Here is an 18200-nt window from a genome sequence, read left to right as displayed (position 1 = left end):
GAGGGATGAAGAGAAGGTGGCTTAAGAGATATTATAGAGGTGCAGGTACTGTTACAGAAATCATAGGAGACTGTATAAAAAAACCCATTGCCGTTGAGTTGATTCTGACTTATAGCGACCCTATAGGAGAAGAAAGTTAAAAAAAAAAGTTAACATCGTTCATGTTGTAGCATGTATAAGGAAAATAATAATAACAATAATAGAAAACAGTTGCATAGCACTTACTATATACCAGGCATAGTGCTGTGTGCTTTATTATATTAAAGTATGACATCCTCACAACAACTCTATATAGTAGATGATGTTATTGCCACCCTGTCATGAATAAGTAAAATGATGAACATAATACTTAAAAAATTTGCCTAAGGTCACTCAGCGGTTTTGGTGTACCAAGAGTTTAACCTAAGCAACTGGCTTCAGAGTCCCTCTCTAACCTATTAGACTTGAGAAATGTCCACTGAAATTAACAAGAAAAGTTTTAATCAAATGGTGAAGGTAGAAACCAGATTACTGCAAATTAAAAAGTAAACAAAAAAAAACCAAAACAACCTGTTGCTGTTGAGTCAGTTCTGACTCTTAGTGACTATATAGGATGAAGCAGAACTGCCCCATAGGGTTTCCAAGGAGTGGCTGGTGGATTCAAACTGCTGACCTTTTGATTAGCAGGCAGACGCTAAACCAGTGGGCCACCAGAGCTCATGAAAAGAATACAAGAAGCATATGCTACTGTTTTAAGAAATTTGGTTAGAAGAGGAAGCAGGATCGAGTGGGGCATAAGAATGGAGAGATTTGACCATGTTTATATATCTGGAAACCCTGTTGGCATAGTGGTTAAGTGCTACGGCTGCTAACCAAAGGGTCGGCAGTTCGAATCTGCCAGGCGCTCCTTGGAAACTCTATGGGGCAGTTCTACTCTGTCCTATAGGGTTGCTATGAGTCAGAATCGATTCGACAGCACTGGGTTTGGTTTTGGTTTTTTGGTGTATACCTTGAGGAACTAGTTGTGGGGTGGGGAGAAAAATAAAAGATGTGGGGTGAGAGATGGTTTAATTAATGAAGCAAATCTGTAAGATAAGAGTGAAAGTCGATAGAGCGTTCTTAAATAGGAAAGGGATGCTTCTTTCTTTGGAAAGGAGATACAGATAAAGGTTTTGATAAATTTGTGATTAAAAGTTGAGGACTTTCGTACTTTGTAAGTTTCTTCTGTGAGATAGAAGGCAAGGTTTGCTAAGAAGGCAGTAGGGTGACCTGAGTTTTGAAAAGGATTATGATGATTTGGTATAGCTACTATGAGAAAAAGGAAAAGAAATTAACCAGGAACAAAGGTAAGGTTGCTTACCACACCCAGGTTTCTTCTCTAGTCTCTCTCTTCTCTAAACCTGTTGCCATTGAGTCGATTCTGACTCATAGCAACCCTATAGGACAGAGTAGAACTGCCCCATAGAGTTTCCAAGGAGCACCTGGTAGATTCAAACCACTGACCTTTTGGTTATCGGCCATAGCACTTAAACACTGTGCCACCAGGGTTTCTTTCTAAATGTCCACTTTATTTTATTATTCCACTTTTAGAAAAACTCAATTGGCTTCATTAATGTCTCATAATTGCCTGTCTTGATTAAATCGATTATAAAGTCTGAGGCTGTATTGATCAGTACATAGTTGCTGTCCAGATAGCCCATTCATCCACTGTCCTACCAGAATTCTACAGTTTTTGCACAATTCTTGTTAAATACTCACTTGAATGACTGGGCAGGTCCTATACAGTTTTGCCTCAGCTTGTTTTTCTAGCCTGTTTTTTTCCTTCTAATCTTATTATAAGATAACTCATTTCAATCAAATTGCTTATTCAGTATTCCCTTTTCCTACATTAGTGTTTTTAATAATCCATTTTTATTGTCAATATATTTTCTTAAAACAAAAGTAATATGTGATTCTTGTATTCCGTTTAGGTTTTTAGTGTCATCTTTAAAATGAGAAGTTGCTTTTTACAGTTGGTGCACAAAATAGATACTTTCTTATCATGAACTTTCTATTGTTTTTACAAAATAATAGTTGTCTGCTAACCAATGATTTTTGACTAATCAAATCCATAATTTTTGATATTAAATTAGTAAAATGAGTTTTTCCCCTTCATTTTGTTTATAAAAGAGTTTAGTGAATACAAGATGTCATTAAATTCAACACAAATTAATGTCTTTACACACTGTGTATAATCACTATACTTAAATCATACAGAGATTTCAAAACCTTGATCTTCTTGGAACTTACAGTATAAGAAAGTTAAAGCAAAAATATTTTCCTTCTTCTTAAAAGTTAATCTAGGTCAAGCATCTTTTGAAGCCATGGCATCAATTATAAATCGACTTCATAAAAACTTGGAAGGAAATCATGACCAGCATGGCAGAAACAGTCTACTTGCATCATATATCTATTATGTTTTTCGCCTACCAAATACTTACCCTAATTCACCATCACCAGGTATTTTTTTTTTTTTTAAACCATGAAACTGTCTTACATAGATTATGTGTCCATGACAGGATCAAGATAGTCTTTCAGTTCGTAGTGTGATGCATTCATTTTTTTTTTTTATTTTAATAGCAGGCATAAGTGCCAAGCACTATACTAGATACTGGAATTAAAAGGATAAATAAGTTACATTTCTAGGCCTGATTATTTGTATGGCTTCCTTTACTTTGAAGTAGAGATATTGGTTGAATTAATTCTTGGGAATGAACTTTGAAAATAATCTCCTATGTCTCTGGAGGCATTTTACCATTCTTTGTTAAGAGACAAAAATGTAATCTTATATTTGTCATTTGGAGTCTCATTGGGCATGGAAGAAGAAATAGGGTTGCTTGGTAGTTCTCTGATAAGTATGTGAAACCCACAGTAATATGAATTGTTCTCTAAAAAAGCTCTCATCTCTTCATGGTCAATTCTATAAAATAGCCTTTTTGAGTATTAAAGCCCAAAGTAGTTATTCACCTTTTCTGTGACATTGGTGGTTGAGAGGGAGGTATGTCTTAGTTTTGAATGCTGTTTAGTTGTTCAGTTAGTGAGCTAATGAGTATATTGTGCATACATTTCAACCTGTTTACATACTTGTCTGTATGAGCCATCATTCATCACTAATGATAATGGTAAGTAGCCTTTTCCAGATATTAGTGATGTTAATGTTAAGAACGGTGAAAAGTAATAATGGTATTCATTATGTAATAGTAATCTGTGTTTTAGCTTACTTATTTCTTTACTTAATTGTAGAAAGAGAACTAATTGACTCTGATACTCTGGTTCATAATATTCTATCTTGATTTTTAAAATTATAGTTTTGAGGCCGAGTATATAAGTCATTATATATAATGGTGCCTCCATTTACCCTTTTATTTAGTACACTATTAGAATTCTGCAGATTTAGTAAAACATCTTCTTTACATACTGACGCGAAAGACTATATAATTAGTTGGCAGGTGTGTATCATTTGTAAATATGACATTCAGAAAGATTTCTCTAGATAAGATTAATGGGGATAGATTTTGGCTATAATTGCTGGACATTTTTATGTTCATAGAATGTTATTTAAAGGTGTAGTCAGGCTTGATTTTAGATTCTTTGGTTTCTGTATTACCTAGGCTCTTAGAATTATACACACACACACACACATCAAAAAAGATGCCATTTTGTTATCATTCAGATTGTCACTGGTGAAGATAGGGAAATAAAGCAGTCTCATTTTAGAGAATGTTTACAGTGTGTTGGCTCTCCCTGTGGTTACTGTGTATCAAAGGACAGAGCAGGAGGGGTGGAAAAAAGGAAGAAACATTGGCTAGAGCATTTGGGGTCCTAGGTACACCTATATCTAGTTGGATGTAGTGTGTGTATTTTTAATTGTACATGTAATATATAATCAATGTTTTTAATTGTATATGTAATATACAATCACAGAAGAATTGAAGAGATAATGATTTTATTTGTAATCATGTTTTTGTCAACTACTATAAAATAGAGTATCTTTGTAGCTATCATTAGGTCTTCAATGTTTTTATTTTTTATTATTCATAGTATTTTTTATTTAGAAACATGCAATTCATGACCTTTGTGAAATTTTAAAAGTGTCATATTTTTTTTCCTGACTAATTTTTTTTGTTTGTTTAACAATGTGCTATTTTATGTACACTTCTAGGCCCTGGGGGCTTGGGAGGATCAGTGCATTATGCCACAATGGCTAGATCTGCTGTGAGACCCGCAAGCCTTAATTTAAATCGCTCCCGGAGCCTTAGTAATAGTAATCCAGATATATCTGGGACTCCTACATCACCAGATGATGAAGTACGGTCAATCATTGGCAGTAAGGTAAACTGAAGATATTGGTTTGAAAATTTGGTTTTCAGTAACTAAACAAATGAGAAATGTCCAATTGCTTTAATTTATTCTTAATTTTCAAATGTATTTGAGTTAGTAATAATCAAGAAAGTATGCATTTCTGTCCTATTAGTAAGCACTAAGTATTTTATGTTTCTGGTCTGGGTACTCAGAAATTTCTATCAAAATTTAAAATTTATCTAGGATTACCAGGCACCATACACTTGCTCTTTTCTGTCTGATACTCTGTCTTGTGAAAAATGGCTAAATGAATTTTCTCTTGAATTAAAAAGTGACCCGTGTGAGTGCTGTGTAAAAGAGACATGTCATCATTGATTTAAAATATTCTCCCCCTTCTCTAGAAATTGTCAAGAATAACGGTTAGCTTTGATTAATAATGGAATTACATTTCAGATGGAAAATTCTAAGTAAGGTGCTCCAGAGTTAGAAAAGTATGATTCATTTAATGATGATTAATGATTATCCTGGAGTCCCTGAGTGGTGCAACTGGTTAACATCCTTGGCTACTAACTAAAAGGTTGGCAGTTCAGGTCCACCCAGAGGTGCTTTGGAAGAAAGGCCTTGCAATCTACTTCCAAAAAATCAACATTGAAAACCCTGTGGAGCACTGTTCTACTCTGACACACATAGGGTTGTCATGAGTTGGAATGGACTCAATGAAAAGTGATTTTTTAATGATTATCCCAAACAGTAGGCGAGAGGTCAGCTAGTATGATACAGCCATATTTTATTCAAAGCATCTCTCTTAATTACCCCAAAAATATACTTAAGGAATAAATAGCTATTATGGTTATCAATACAAAGTACAAAAATTATTCAAAGTTTAAGTAAGATGGACAAAAACGCAGTAATACTGAGACCAAGAAATTATGTCATATTTATGTTTTGACTAAACCTTTTCAAACTTTATTCTACTGTTGTAAAGGAGGTAGATATCATTATTTTAGAATCATGGCTAATCTTTTTTTCCTTTCTAACACCTTTTTCTCCATCCTCCTTATCACTTTATCTCCTACTTCCTTAAAAAAATTGAAGCTATCAAAAGAAAATTTCAGACTTTTACTACCATATCTACCTAGTACTATCTACAGCCCAGTATTTAATACTCTGCCTTTCCACCTGTTGCTATAGATGAACTATCCATTCTTTCCACTTATATTACAAACTCCTATGCCCTCTCACCTACTCAAGATCCTCACTGTAGCAGTTGTCCCATCTCTCTCCTACATCATCAGTTTTCCCCTATCTGATGAATCATTCCATTTGCATGTATGCTATCATTTCTTGGATTTATAGCAATCATCTAGTATTTCTGCTGCTAGCTTCTTCATCATTTCTCTGCTACCCCTTGTGGTAGAATTCTTTAAAAGAGTTCTCTATACTTTTACCATTGCCAATTCTTTTACTCCCATTCTCTTAACCCTATATCACACAGATATTCCTTCCACCTTCCCCCAGAACTGACCGTGTTCATATCACCAATGCCTTTATGTTGCTGAATTCAATGAGCCATTATCAGAACTCGGCTTACTCCGCCACTCATCTGTCTGTCTGTCGTTCTGTGGTGGCTTGTGTGTTGCTGTCATGCTGGAAGCCATGCCACCAGTGTTTCAAATAACCAGCAGGGTCACCTATGGTGGGCGAGTTTCAGCAGAGTTTCCAGACTAAGACAGAACAGGAAGAAGGACCTGATGATCTACTTGTTAAGAAAAATGGCCAGTGAAAATGTTATGAATAGTAATGGAAAACTGTCTGATGTAGTACAGGAAGATGAACCCCTCAGGTCAAAAGGTACACAAAATATGTCTAGGGAAGAGCTGCCTCCTCAAAGTAGAGCCGACCTTAATGACGTGGATGGAGTCAAGCTTTTGGGACCTTCACTTGCTAATGTGGTATGACTTAAAATGAGAAGAAACAGCTGCAAACATCTGTTCATAATCGGAATGTGGAATGTACAAAGTATGAATCTAGGAGAATTGGAAATTGTCAAAAATGAAATGGAATGCATAAACATCGATATTCTAGGCATTAGTGAGCTGAAATGAACTGGTATTGGCCATTTTGAATTGGACAGAATTGATGAGGAATGGCATCACATTCGTCATCAAAAAGAACATTTCAAGATCTATCCTGAAGTAAAATGCTGTCAGTGATAGGATAATATACATACACCTTACAAGGAAGACCAGTTAATACGACTATGATTCAAATTAGCGAACCAACCTCTAAGGCCAAAGATGAAGAAATTGAAGATTTTTACCAACTTCTCAGTCTGAAATTGATCAAGCATGCAATAAAGACGCACTGATAATTACCGGTAACTGGAATGCAAAAGTTGGATTCAAGAAGATCAGTAGTTGGAAAATATGGCCTTGGTGACAGACATGATGCCGGAGAACGCACGATAGAATTTTGCAAGACCAACGACTTCTGCACTGCAAATACCTTTTTTCCACAATATGGTGACTGTACACATGGACTTTTGGCAGATGGAATACACAAGAATCAAATTGACTGCATCTGTGGAAGAAGATGATAGAAAAGCTCAATATCATTAGTCAGAACAAGTGTTGGGGCTGATTGTAGAACAGGCCATCAATTGCTCATATGCAAGTTCAGGTTGAAACTGAAGAAAGTTAAAACAAGTTTGTAAAAGCCAAAGTAAGACCTTGAGTACATACCACCTGAATTTAGAGACCATCTCAAGAATAGATTTGAAACGTTGAACACTAATGACCGAAAACCAGATGAGTTGTGGAATGACATTAAGGATGTCAAACATGAAGAAAGCAAAAGGTCATTAAAAGGACATGAAAGAAAGAAGAGAACAAAACGGATGTCAGAAGGGACTCTGAAACTTGCTTTTGAACGTAGAGTAGCTAAAGTGAATGGAAGAAATGAGGAAGTAAAAGAGCTGAACAGAAGATTCCAAAGGGTGGCTTGAGAAGACAAAGTAAAGTGTTATAATGAAATGTGGAAAGACCTGGAGTTAGAAAACCAGAAGGGAAGAATACTCTTGGCATCTTTCTGAAGCTGAAAAAACTGAAGAAACAATTCAAGCCTCGAGTTGCAATAGTGAAGGATTCTGTGGGCAAAATACTGAACAACACAACAGGAAGCATCAAAAGAAGATGGGAGGGGAGTACACAGAGTCACGTACCAAGAAGAATTGGTTGAAGTTCAGTCATTTCAGGAGGTGGCATAAGATCAAAAACCGATGGTACTGAAGGAAGAAGTCCAAGCTGCACTGAAGACATTGGCGAAAAAGAAGGCTCCAGGAAATGATGGAATGCCTATAGAGATGTTTCAGCAAGCAAATGCAGTGCTGGAAGTGCCCCCTTGTCTATGCCAAGATATTTGGAAGACAGCTTCCTGGCCAGCTAACTAGAAGATATCCGTATTTGTGCCCATTCCAAAGAAAGGTGATCCAACGGAATGTGGAAATTATCAGACAATATATTAATATCACATGTAAATAAAACATAGCTGAAGACAACTGAAGAACAGTTGCAGCAGTATATCCGCAGGCAGTTGCTAGAAAGTCAAGCCAGATTAGAAGAGGACTTAGAGTTAGGGATTTCATTGCCGATATCAGATGGATCTTGGCTGAAAGTAGAGAATACCAGAAAGACGTTTACCTGTGTTTATTATCTATGCAAAGGCATTGTTTGTGTGGATCATAACAAATTATGGATAACACTGGGAAGAATGGGAACTCCAGAATGCTTAGTTGTGCTCATGTGGCCCCTGTGCATATACCAAGAGGCAGTCATTTGAACACAACAAGGAGATACTGTGTGGTTTAAAATTAGAAAAGGTGTGTGTCAGGGTTGTAGCCTTTCACGATACTAATTTAATGTGTATACTGAGCAGATAACCTGAGAAGCTAGACTATATGGAAAAGAATATGGCATCAGAATGGAAAGGAGGAGACTCATTTACAACCTGTGTTATGCAGATAACACAACCTTGCTTGCTGAAAGCTAAGAGGACTTGAAGCACTGACTAATGAAGATCAAAGACTATAGCCTTCAGTATGGATTACACCTCAACATATAACGAAATCCTCACAACTGGACCAATAAGCAACATCGTGGTAAATGGGGAAAAGACTGAAGTTGTCAAGGATTTCATTGTACTTGGATCCACAATCAATGTCCATGGAAGCAGCAGTCAAGAAATCAAACGCTGTGTTGCATTGGGCAAATTTGCTGCAAAAGACCTCTTTAACGTCTTAAAAAGCAAAGATGTCACTTTGAGGACTAAGTGCACCTGACTCAAGCCATGGTATTTTTAGTTGCCTCATAATGTGTGCAAAAGCTGGACAATGGCTATGAAAGATAGAAGAATTGATGCCTTTGAATCATGGCGTTGCTGAAGAATATCAAATATACCATGGGCTGCCAGAAGAATGAACAAATCTGTCTTGGAACAAGTACAGTCAGAATGCTCCGTAGAAGTGAGGATCGTGAGTCTACGTCTACGTACTTTGGACTTGTTACAAGGAAGGGACCATTACCTGGAGAAGCACACCATGCTTGGTAAAGCAGAGGGTCATTGAAAAAGAGCAAGACCCTCAAGGAGATGGATTGTCACAGTGGCTGCAACAATAGCCTCAAAGATAACAACGATTTGTGGGGATGTCACAGAATTTGACAGTGTTTCATTCTATAACATGCAGGGTCGCTACGAGTTGGAACTGACTTGACAGCACCTAACAACAACAGCACTCTTGGTTTTCCTCTTACCTTACAGCTTTTCAGTATCCTTTGTAGATTCTTCATTTTCTGATCTCTTAATTGGGAAGTTCTGCAAGCCTCTGTTCTTGTTTTTGCACTGCACGTCTCTTTGGTTTTCCTCACTTCTTTTCCTCCACTTAGTGATCTTATTGTGTCCCATGAGTTCTAATATGCTGATGACCCCCAAACTATATTTCTAGTACAAATCTCTCTTTGCAGTTCTAAACTCAGCTGCCTTTTAAAAATAATTTTCTTCAGATTTGGATCTATTTTAATGGTAAAAAATACCTACCCCGTCTACTACTAGTACCATCCTTGTCTGAGCTACCATCATCTGTCCCTGAATTATTGTAATAGCCTTCCAAATGGTTTCTTGCTTCCATCCTTGCTTCCCTACACTCTGTTCATAACATAGCAGCCACAATTTTGCTTTAAAAACTTAAGTCAGAATATGTCATTCCTCTTAACAAGATCCTTCTGTGATTAACTCCATTACTTCTTTAAGTGTTTGCTCGGAACGCCACCTTCCCAGTGAGTTCTCTTCTGATCACCTTATTTTAATGTATAACCATTGCCTCTTTCCCCTCAGCTTTGTTCTGGGACTTCCATTCTCCTTATTCTGTTTTTTCCCCCTCATAGTAATACCTTTTAATATAGCATATGAATTACATATTTTTTAGGCTTATTTTTTAGTGTTATCTTCCTTTACCAGGCTGCAAGCTCCATGAGGGCAGGGATATTTGTTCACTTATGTGTCCAAAGCACATAGAGCAATGCCCAGCGTATTGATGGTACTTGGTGGATATTTGTCTAATAAGTGAATGTTAGTCAACATTGAGTATCCGTGAGAAGAATAAAAAACTACTTTTTAAAAAACTGGATTATACTTTTGTTTGCCCTCTTACTATCAGAATTAATTACATATTTCAGGATCTTCAGTGATGAGACTTTCTGAAAATTTTGGTTATACTTCATTCCCTAATTTTAAATGCAGAACTTCTAAAACTCAAGCATACCTGTGTGACATGAACAGGTTTTTATTACCGTAGTGGCTGTAAAAACATATCTGTGAGACTTTCTTTGTGATTATTTTGTCAAAAATATCTGTTCTTTCCTAATCCTAGCAGTAATCTTTAAAATTTAATTATGTAAATGTATGTTTACATCCGGTTCAAATTTCATTTCTTTGTATCAAATGCCAGTGGAATTTTACATTGATATATAATTTAATTCAAATATCTTTCTTATTTTTTCATTTAGTTTTTAAATACTTTGAGCTTACTATGTACTGGGCATTAAGCTTGGGACTTGTAGATACAAAGCCAGATCTTAATATTATAACGTGTATAATGATGTGAAATCAAATATAGTATGAACCTTACACAAGGAAGGAGCCTACAAATACTACAAATATTACAAAATTAGTAATATTACTTGGATGTGACAAAAAGAAAAAAAAAAACAACATACTTTCACCCACATGCATACATTTTGTTAATCTATGTTACTTGGAGATCAGTAAACATGAAGTTATTACATTAGTAAATATCACTGATAAATTTTCTTACCTAAAAAAAAAAAAAAAGGGGGTGTTTAATTCTTAACTTTATAACACATAATTATGGAAATTATTTGCTCTATAAAATAACAGGCCACATGTTTCTTTTAAATATTTAGCTTTTACCTGAGGTGATTTTAACTCTTCAGAGCATCAGTATTGTGGATGTAAAATCCAATTAAAAGTTCAAAAAAGAGATTTATTGTTTAATCTCATAGTACTAATTAGCATGTGCTCCAGTTTTAAAGAAAGTAATTAAGCAGTGAGTTAAAAAGTGAATTTTGGCATTCAGAAAAGTTATTGCTGTTCTTTTTTGTGGAAATTTACAGTAGAGAGAAGAGCACAATTGTAATTTTGCAGAAACCAGGTGTGTACGGTTTGTTATAACATGAGTAAATGATGGTAAACATCGAAAATGGCAGGAGGAATTTCACATTTTCTAGAGACATAATTTTGGAGATTGATGAAAATTTTGTATTATCTTACCTGAAACCCATATTGATTGCCGATTTTATTTTAAGCATATTGATTACATGATTTTATTAGTATTTGAATATTATCTAATTTATTTTGCTAGGAAGCATTTTTTTTTTTAATGTTTGGAAAGATTTTTTAAAAACTATTTTTTAGAGTTTACTATATTCCAGGCATTGTATTTAGTAATGTAATTTCATTATTTCATTTGATCCTTAAAATATGAGGGAGACACTATCAGTATCCCCAGTGTATAGCTAAAAAACTGAAAAAGAGATTAAGTAATTTATCTTAGATTTTATAGCTAATTAGCAAGAGAGTCTGGATTTCACCCTTAATTACTACCTTACACATTCATTGTTAAAAATGAGGAAAAATGAGTGATTATATTACACTTCAATTTTTCTGTATATTTTGATAAAATAGGGAAAAGAGAAAGGGAAATACTTTCACCCAAACTGAAGCCTTTGAGAATTGCAGTTTGTTTCTCTTTCCCCTCCCTGTTTGCCTCCATCCGTCACTTCCAGTCTGTCTCCCTTTTCTTCTTCCTTTCTTTCAACTTCCCATGAAGTATTTAAAATATACTGATGCTTGGGCTTACTCCCAGAGATTCTGATTAAATTGCTTTGAGGTAGAGCCCTGCACATTTGTGGTTCTAGACAGAGGAGATTGCCATTGTTAAAACTATTTCTTTACTTTTACCTCGCCTTTCTTTGGTGCTTTCTTGTTTGGGCCTATACTCAATACTATCTTACTATCAATACTGTCTTAAATTAATGATGGCAGTGATGAAGATATAATTCCTATAGATATCCCTGGCATAGAATTTTTCCTTATAATATTTATATAAAATAGTAGCCCAGTACATTTGATTACAGCAAGCATAATAAAACTGAACATAATCCCAGATTCACCATCACTTTTAGGAAGGAGCGAAGTTTGAAATTTGTTATAATTTAGTTGAATTAGATTTTACTTACTTAGTCTAGTTGCTTAATAGCTAATACTGCATTTTGCTTTTTTTTAAAGGAAAGTAAAAGAAAAGGTAAGGTCAAGTAGGATTATGGAGTATCAATGCACAGTAATTTTCAACTGATGAGAAGTGGAATGAAATGAAATGATCTTATGAAAAAATGAGCATGCTTCTATTTTTTTCCTTAAAACTCCAGTTAAATTCAGAGGAAATTACCTATTTTTTTTTTTTTTTTTTTACCTCTACCATCTTTAAAAGGAATGGGAGTTGTGGGGATGGCACTGTGGGAACTGTATTTATTGGTATTTCCAGGGGAACCCTTTACATAATGAGGAATTACCTTTAAATGTTATACTTGATGTTCTTTGTGATTTTTAAAAAAATCATGTATTAAGATTATTTGAGTGAACTAATACTCTGTTGGTGCATAAAAATTTTGATTGCTTTAACAGTACTAATGAAAAACATGTCTGCATTGGAAAGTCTAGATTTCTTTAAGAATAATTTATGGCATGCAATATGTAATATTTCTTTCCTTTCCAACTGCTTTCTATTATATGCTTAGGGTTTAGATCGCTCCAATTCCTGGGTTAACACTGGTGGTCCAAAAGCTGCCCCATGGGGATCCAACCCCAGTCCAAGTGCAGAATCAACACAGGTGGTGTTTACATTAGAGGCTTCTTTATTGGCTGCTGACGTTTCCCTTTAGAACATTACTTTTTAGTATATACTGTGATTTCAGTGGCTTGCTTTTTTTCATAATTTAAAAGTGTGTATTTTTGTTTACTTAGCACATTTTCCAACTACTGCATGAATACCACCAATCGCACCAGTAATGCTCTCCCTTTCTCCTTCTGTCTCCTCCTCCTCTCCTCCTTTCCGCCGTATATACCCTGTCAGTATTTCAGTGCCTGCTGCCTATGCAATTGATGGCTTTTGTAACAGTTTCTACTTCAGGGGTAGCACACATTTAGTAGGATTTTTTTTTTTTATGGGATAACACCCCAGTTTTTTCATTTGCTTTTCGTTTTAAATGTAGCTGTTGTATCATTTTCATTTAGCATTTACTGTCTAGTCGTGTTTTTCATAATCACTGAGTAGAAAGACTGGTAATAAGCTGAAATTAAATATGAACAGTGTATTAAGATTGATTCCCATGCTGTAATGCTAAATGCCAGAAGCAAAAATTCATTTTAATTTGAACTGTGTTGCAAAGTATGAAATTTTTTGTAATTTAGTTGAATTAGATTTTGCTTACTTAAGTCTAGTTGCTTGGTAGCTACTACTGCATGGTGCCTCAAAATATACTTCTCATCTGTGTGGCTTTGGAGGAAAAATTTTTTATTCTTGAAGAAAAATTTAAACCCATGTTTAATATTATAAATGATTTTAATACTATAAATGATACAGCATATGGTACACCTAAATAGTAGTTTTTTATAGTAGTGAAAAAGCAAAAGAAATCATTTTAAATCTTTTATTTCCTTTATTGAAATAAAACTCTTAATTTCTTTTTTGGTCTAAGACCAGTTGAGAAGTATATCTTTACTATTTATATTTTCTTACTATGTATGTGCATGTTTATATATAGATCACAGAGAAAAAAATTCATTCTTTGCAGCACTCTGAATATTATGTAGCCATTAAAATATTCTTTTTAAAGACAAAATATGTAGAAGCCATTTTTATACTTCTAATGAATTGTCATTATAGCAGCTTAAAATGATGAAAATGAGATCAGGAATAAAATAAATGGTTTTTGAAACCATGATAAAACTCTATTTTAAAAAGTGTACATAATCCTTGAGCTGCAAAATCATCCACAGCAAACTTTAATGTTATCTCGTCATTCATTCATCTTCACTCCATAGGCTATGGATCGAAGTTGTAATCGTATGTCCTCGCACACAGAGACGTCAAGTTTCTTACAAACATTAACGGGACGTTTACCAACTAAAAAGGTAGATCCATATGAAGACAGTTCATGTAGGGGGAATGTAATTCCAGCAATTAAATTGATGTAAAATTTCTTTACATAATCCATATGAGATGTTACAATAATTGCATTGTGTCTAAAAATACATCTGAGCAAGCAGTGCTTGCCTGAAGCCTTTTTGGACACACCTCTCCAGTGTAGGTTCTTTTACATTATGGTATTATTTTTATCTTGTGGGATTGGCTATTTTCAGAGTTTAATGAATTTATATTTAATCATCAAATTTTAGTACAAAGAATGTATCAACTCTTAATTCTGTTTCTGTAACTGCTTTTGTTTTGTGTTTTAAATCTCCAGGGAAAGGACGATGAGTTAGAAAAATTATCACTCTTAGTAAGATATGCTGATTTGCTTCCCTTATGCACAGTTTTGTTAGTCTTTTCTCATATTAATATACACTAATTTGCAAATGCTTTGTATGCATATCCATTGTAAGGCAGGAATTTTCTTTCTTTTTTTTTTTTTAAACAAGATTTTAAATACCTGAGAGAATTAATGGCTTATATCAAAATTCAAATTTTTAAAGGTATTTCCTAAATTGTACCAGCAAAGTTGGTGACTGTATATGTTAATATGTATATTTAAGGCAGAAACAAGATCTTATTTGTAACTGTGGTTTTTGGCCTAGTTTCTGTTTGTAGGTACAATTTAGGAGGCTACTTCTCACTTGTCCTTTTAAAATTACATTTTACTCGAAGATAACATGTAATTTTTTTCAGCTTTTGAATACCACTGTCTTACATGCATAAATAGTCGTTTCGTTAATGGGTGTTTTCACCGCATCATTGGATGGATGGTTCACATGGTTTGTTTTGCTTATTCTCATATCATCATTTGTATCTCCATTATTATTTAGTTTGCGTTAGCAGCAGATTTGTTCTTGATACTAACTTCGGATTTACTTTTGGATAGCTTTTTCATGAGGAGCTGGCTTTGCAGTGGGTTGTTTGCAGTGGCAGCGTTCGGGAGGCAGCTTTGCAACAAGCCTGGTTCTTTTTTGAGTTAATGGTGAGCAAACTAAACACATTCTTTCTTTAATTTTTTTTTTTTTCTTAGTGACAGTTTTATGGTAATTCACTTTTTATCCTAGTAACCCTTTTCTGCAGTGTATCTTTTGGTTATACATGTGCCTCCGAGACAAAATTACATGTGTTATACTTGTAAATAAACATTGTGGGCATTCAGTACAGTTTCTGTAGAACTATAAAGTTAGAAGCTCACTTTAACTCCATTTCTTCAGAGATGGTTGCAGAAGCTACTGTCTTTTTTAAAAAAACTTGTGGCACGTTCTTTCCTAGTGTGAACATGCAAGTGCATAATGGTCGTACTCTAGATTTTGTACCAGGCAGAGATAAAAAGAGCTTTATAGAACTACTCACTGCTAAGAAAGCTGTTAGGGAAGTGCCAGCTATGGCCAGTTAAAAAAAGGCAAATCAAAACACTTTTGCTGATTCAGTAGATGTTATAAATGAATAAAAGAATAATAGATTAATATTTTAATAAATGCATAAATAAATAGGCATATGTATATAAATATTCCATGGTCAAAAGGAAGTTTCAGAATCACTTCTGACATCCATTTTGGTCTTTTCTTTGTTTCTTGTCTTTTCAATGACTTTTTGCTTTCTTCATGTACAATGTAGAGTATGAATATAGAGTAGCTAAAGTGAATGGAGTGAGTGGAAGAAATGATGAAGTAAAAGAGCTGAATGGAAGATTTCAAAGGGTGGCTGGAGAAGACAAAGTAAGGTATTAGAATGAAATGGACAAAGTCCTGGAGTTAGAAAACCAAAAGGGAAGAACATGCTTGGCATTTCTCAATCTGAAAGAACTAAAGAAAAAATTCAAGCCTTCAGTTGCAATTTTGGAGGATTCTTTGGGCAAAAATTGAATGACATAGGAAGCATCAAAAGAAGATGGAAGAATACACAGTCACTGTACTAAAAAGAATTGGTTGACTTTCAACCATTTCGGGAAGTAGCATATAACCAGGAACCGATGGCACTGAACGAAGAAATCCAAACTGCACTGAAGGCACTGACAAAAAGCAAGACTCCAGGAATTGACAGAATATCAGTGGAGATGTTTTAGCAAACAGATGCGACACTGCAAGTGCCTACTTGTCTATGCCAAGAAATTTGGAAGTCAGCTGCCTGGCCAACCGACCAGAAGAGATCCATATTTGTGCCTATTCCAAAGAAAGGGGATCCAACGGAATGTGGGAATTATTGAACAATATATTAATATCACACATAAGTAAAATTTTGCTGAAGATAATTCAAAAGTGGTTGCAGCGGTACATCAACAGGGAACTGCCAGAAATTCAAGCTGGATTTAGAAGTGAACGTAGAATGAGGAATATCATTGCTGATGTCAGATGGATCTTGGGTGAAAGCAGAGAATTCCAGAAAGACATTTACCTGTCTTTTTTTGACTAATCAAAGGCATTTGACTGTGTGGATTGTAATATTATGGATGACATTGCGAAGAATGGGAATTTGCATTATACTTAATTGTGCTCAGAAGGAGCCCGTATGTAGACCAAGTGGCAGTCATTCAAACAGAGCAAGGGGATACCGTGTGGTTTAAAATCAGGAAAGGTTACATCAGGTATTCTTTCACCATACGTATTCAGTCTGTATGCTGAGCAAATAATCTGAGAAGCAGGACTATGTGAAGAATGGGGCATCAGGATTGGAGGATGATTCATTAGCAGCTTGCGATATGCAGATGGCACAACCTTGCTTGCTGAAAGCTAAGAGGACTTGAAGGGCTTATGGATGAAGATCAGGATGAATTACACCTCAACATACAGAACACAAAAATCCTCACAACAGGACCAATAAGCAAAATCATGATGAACGGAGAAAAGATTGAAGTTGTCAAGGATTTCATTTTACTTGGATCCACAATCAATGCCCATGAAAGCAGCAGTCAGGAAATCAAATGACACATTGCATTGGGCAAGTCTGCAAGAGACCTCTTTAAAGTGTTGAGAAGCAAAGATACCACTTTGAGGACTAAGGTGCACATGACATGACCCAAGTCGTGGAATTTTCATTCACCCCATATGCCTGTGAAAGGTGGACAACGAATAAGGAAGACCGAAGAGGAATTGATGCCTTTGAATTACGGTGTTGGCGAAGAATATTGAATATACCATGGACTACCAGAAGAACAAACTTATCTGTCTTGGAAGAAGTACAGCTAGAGTGCTCCTTGGAAGCAAAGGTGGCGAAACTTTGTCTCACATTGGTTGGACATGTTACCAGGAGGGCCATCATGCTTGGTAAAGTAGAGGGTCATCGGAAAAGAGGAAGACCCTCGACAAGATGGATTGACACAGTGGGTGCAACAACGGGCTCAAACACAGCAAGGATTGTGAGGATGGCGCAGAACCCAGCAGTGTTTTGTTCTGTTGTACTATGTGGCTATGAGTCAGTACCATCTCCATGGCACCTAACAATGACAACATATAAATAAACAAAAGCAACATATATCAAGAGTGCACAATGTGCTAGCACTGCTGTATGGCCCAGTTATTACTCTGGCACAGAGTGGTTAAAAACTTGCTTATGTGTGCACAGCTTGGAGGTAACAGAGCTAGAATTCAAACTCGGGTATTTTGGCTCTTGGGACTTCCTCTTTTCCACTGGCCCTCCACTTTACCAAACATGATGTTCTTCTAGAAAGCTGAAATCATTGGAACTTTTTTATCCAAACAAACAAAAAATATGTAAAAAGATAAATGAGAAGCAAAGGGGGAAGAAAACAACAACAAAAAGTAAAGAAAAGAGAAAAAACAAAGGGAGCTTCCAGAATGTATAGGGTCATTTTCAGAATTGAATGTTGTGTATATTAGAAATACGAAGACATTTTTCTCTAGCAATTTAATAGTCTAACAAAAGTAAATAAATCAGTGAATTGGGGACCTCACATAAGTGGATGCTCATTTTTTTCTTTAGAGAATAAACAAAATTTACATTTCATGTATTTTTAATATAAGATCAAGATTGTAATTTTGACTTATTTTTTTTGATAGTTTTACATGTATTTCAGGTTTCCTAAATATAGTCTAAA

At 35.2% G+C, this 18200-nt stretch overlaps 1 protein-coding gene across 4 annotated transcripts in view; it reads left to right on the top strand.

Moving 5' to 3' along the window:
- Positions 1–18200, top strand: part of DOCK7 (dedicator of cytokinesis 7) — a 271372-nt gene that overhangs the window by 149263 nt on the left and 103909 nt on the right. For 3 of the 4 annotated variants that reach the window (XM_064282069.1, XM_064282070.1, XM_064282071.1), the window contains 4 exons: positions 2314–2478; positions 4181–4350; positions 13996–14085; positions 15033–15128. In XM_064282069.1, coding sequence (XP_064138139.1) covers positions 2314–2478; positions 4181–4350; positions 13996–14085; positions 15033–15128 — 521 coding nt within the window. Of the gene's footprint in view, positions 1–2313; positions 2479–4180; positions 4351–12689; positions 12783–13995; positions 14086–15032; positions 15129–18200 lie in introns of all 4 variants that reach the window. The other variant, XM_064282072.1, reaches the window with a different exon arrangement.

The sequence above is a fragment of the Loxodonta africana genome, chromosome 3, assembly GCF_030014295.1.
Source record: "Loxodonta africana isolate mLoxAfr1 chromosome 3, mLoxAfr1.hap2, whole genome shotgun sequence".
In the NCBI taxonomy this organism is placed as follows: Eukaryota; Metazoa; Chordata; class Mammalia; order Proboscidea; family Elephantidae; genus Loxodonta; species Loxodonta africana.
This window is presented reverse-complemented; position numbering and strand designations above follow the sequence as displayed.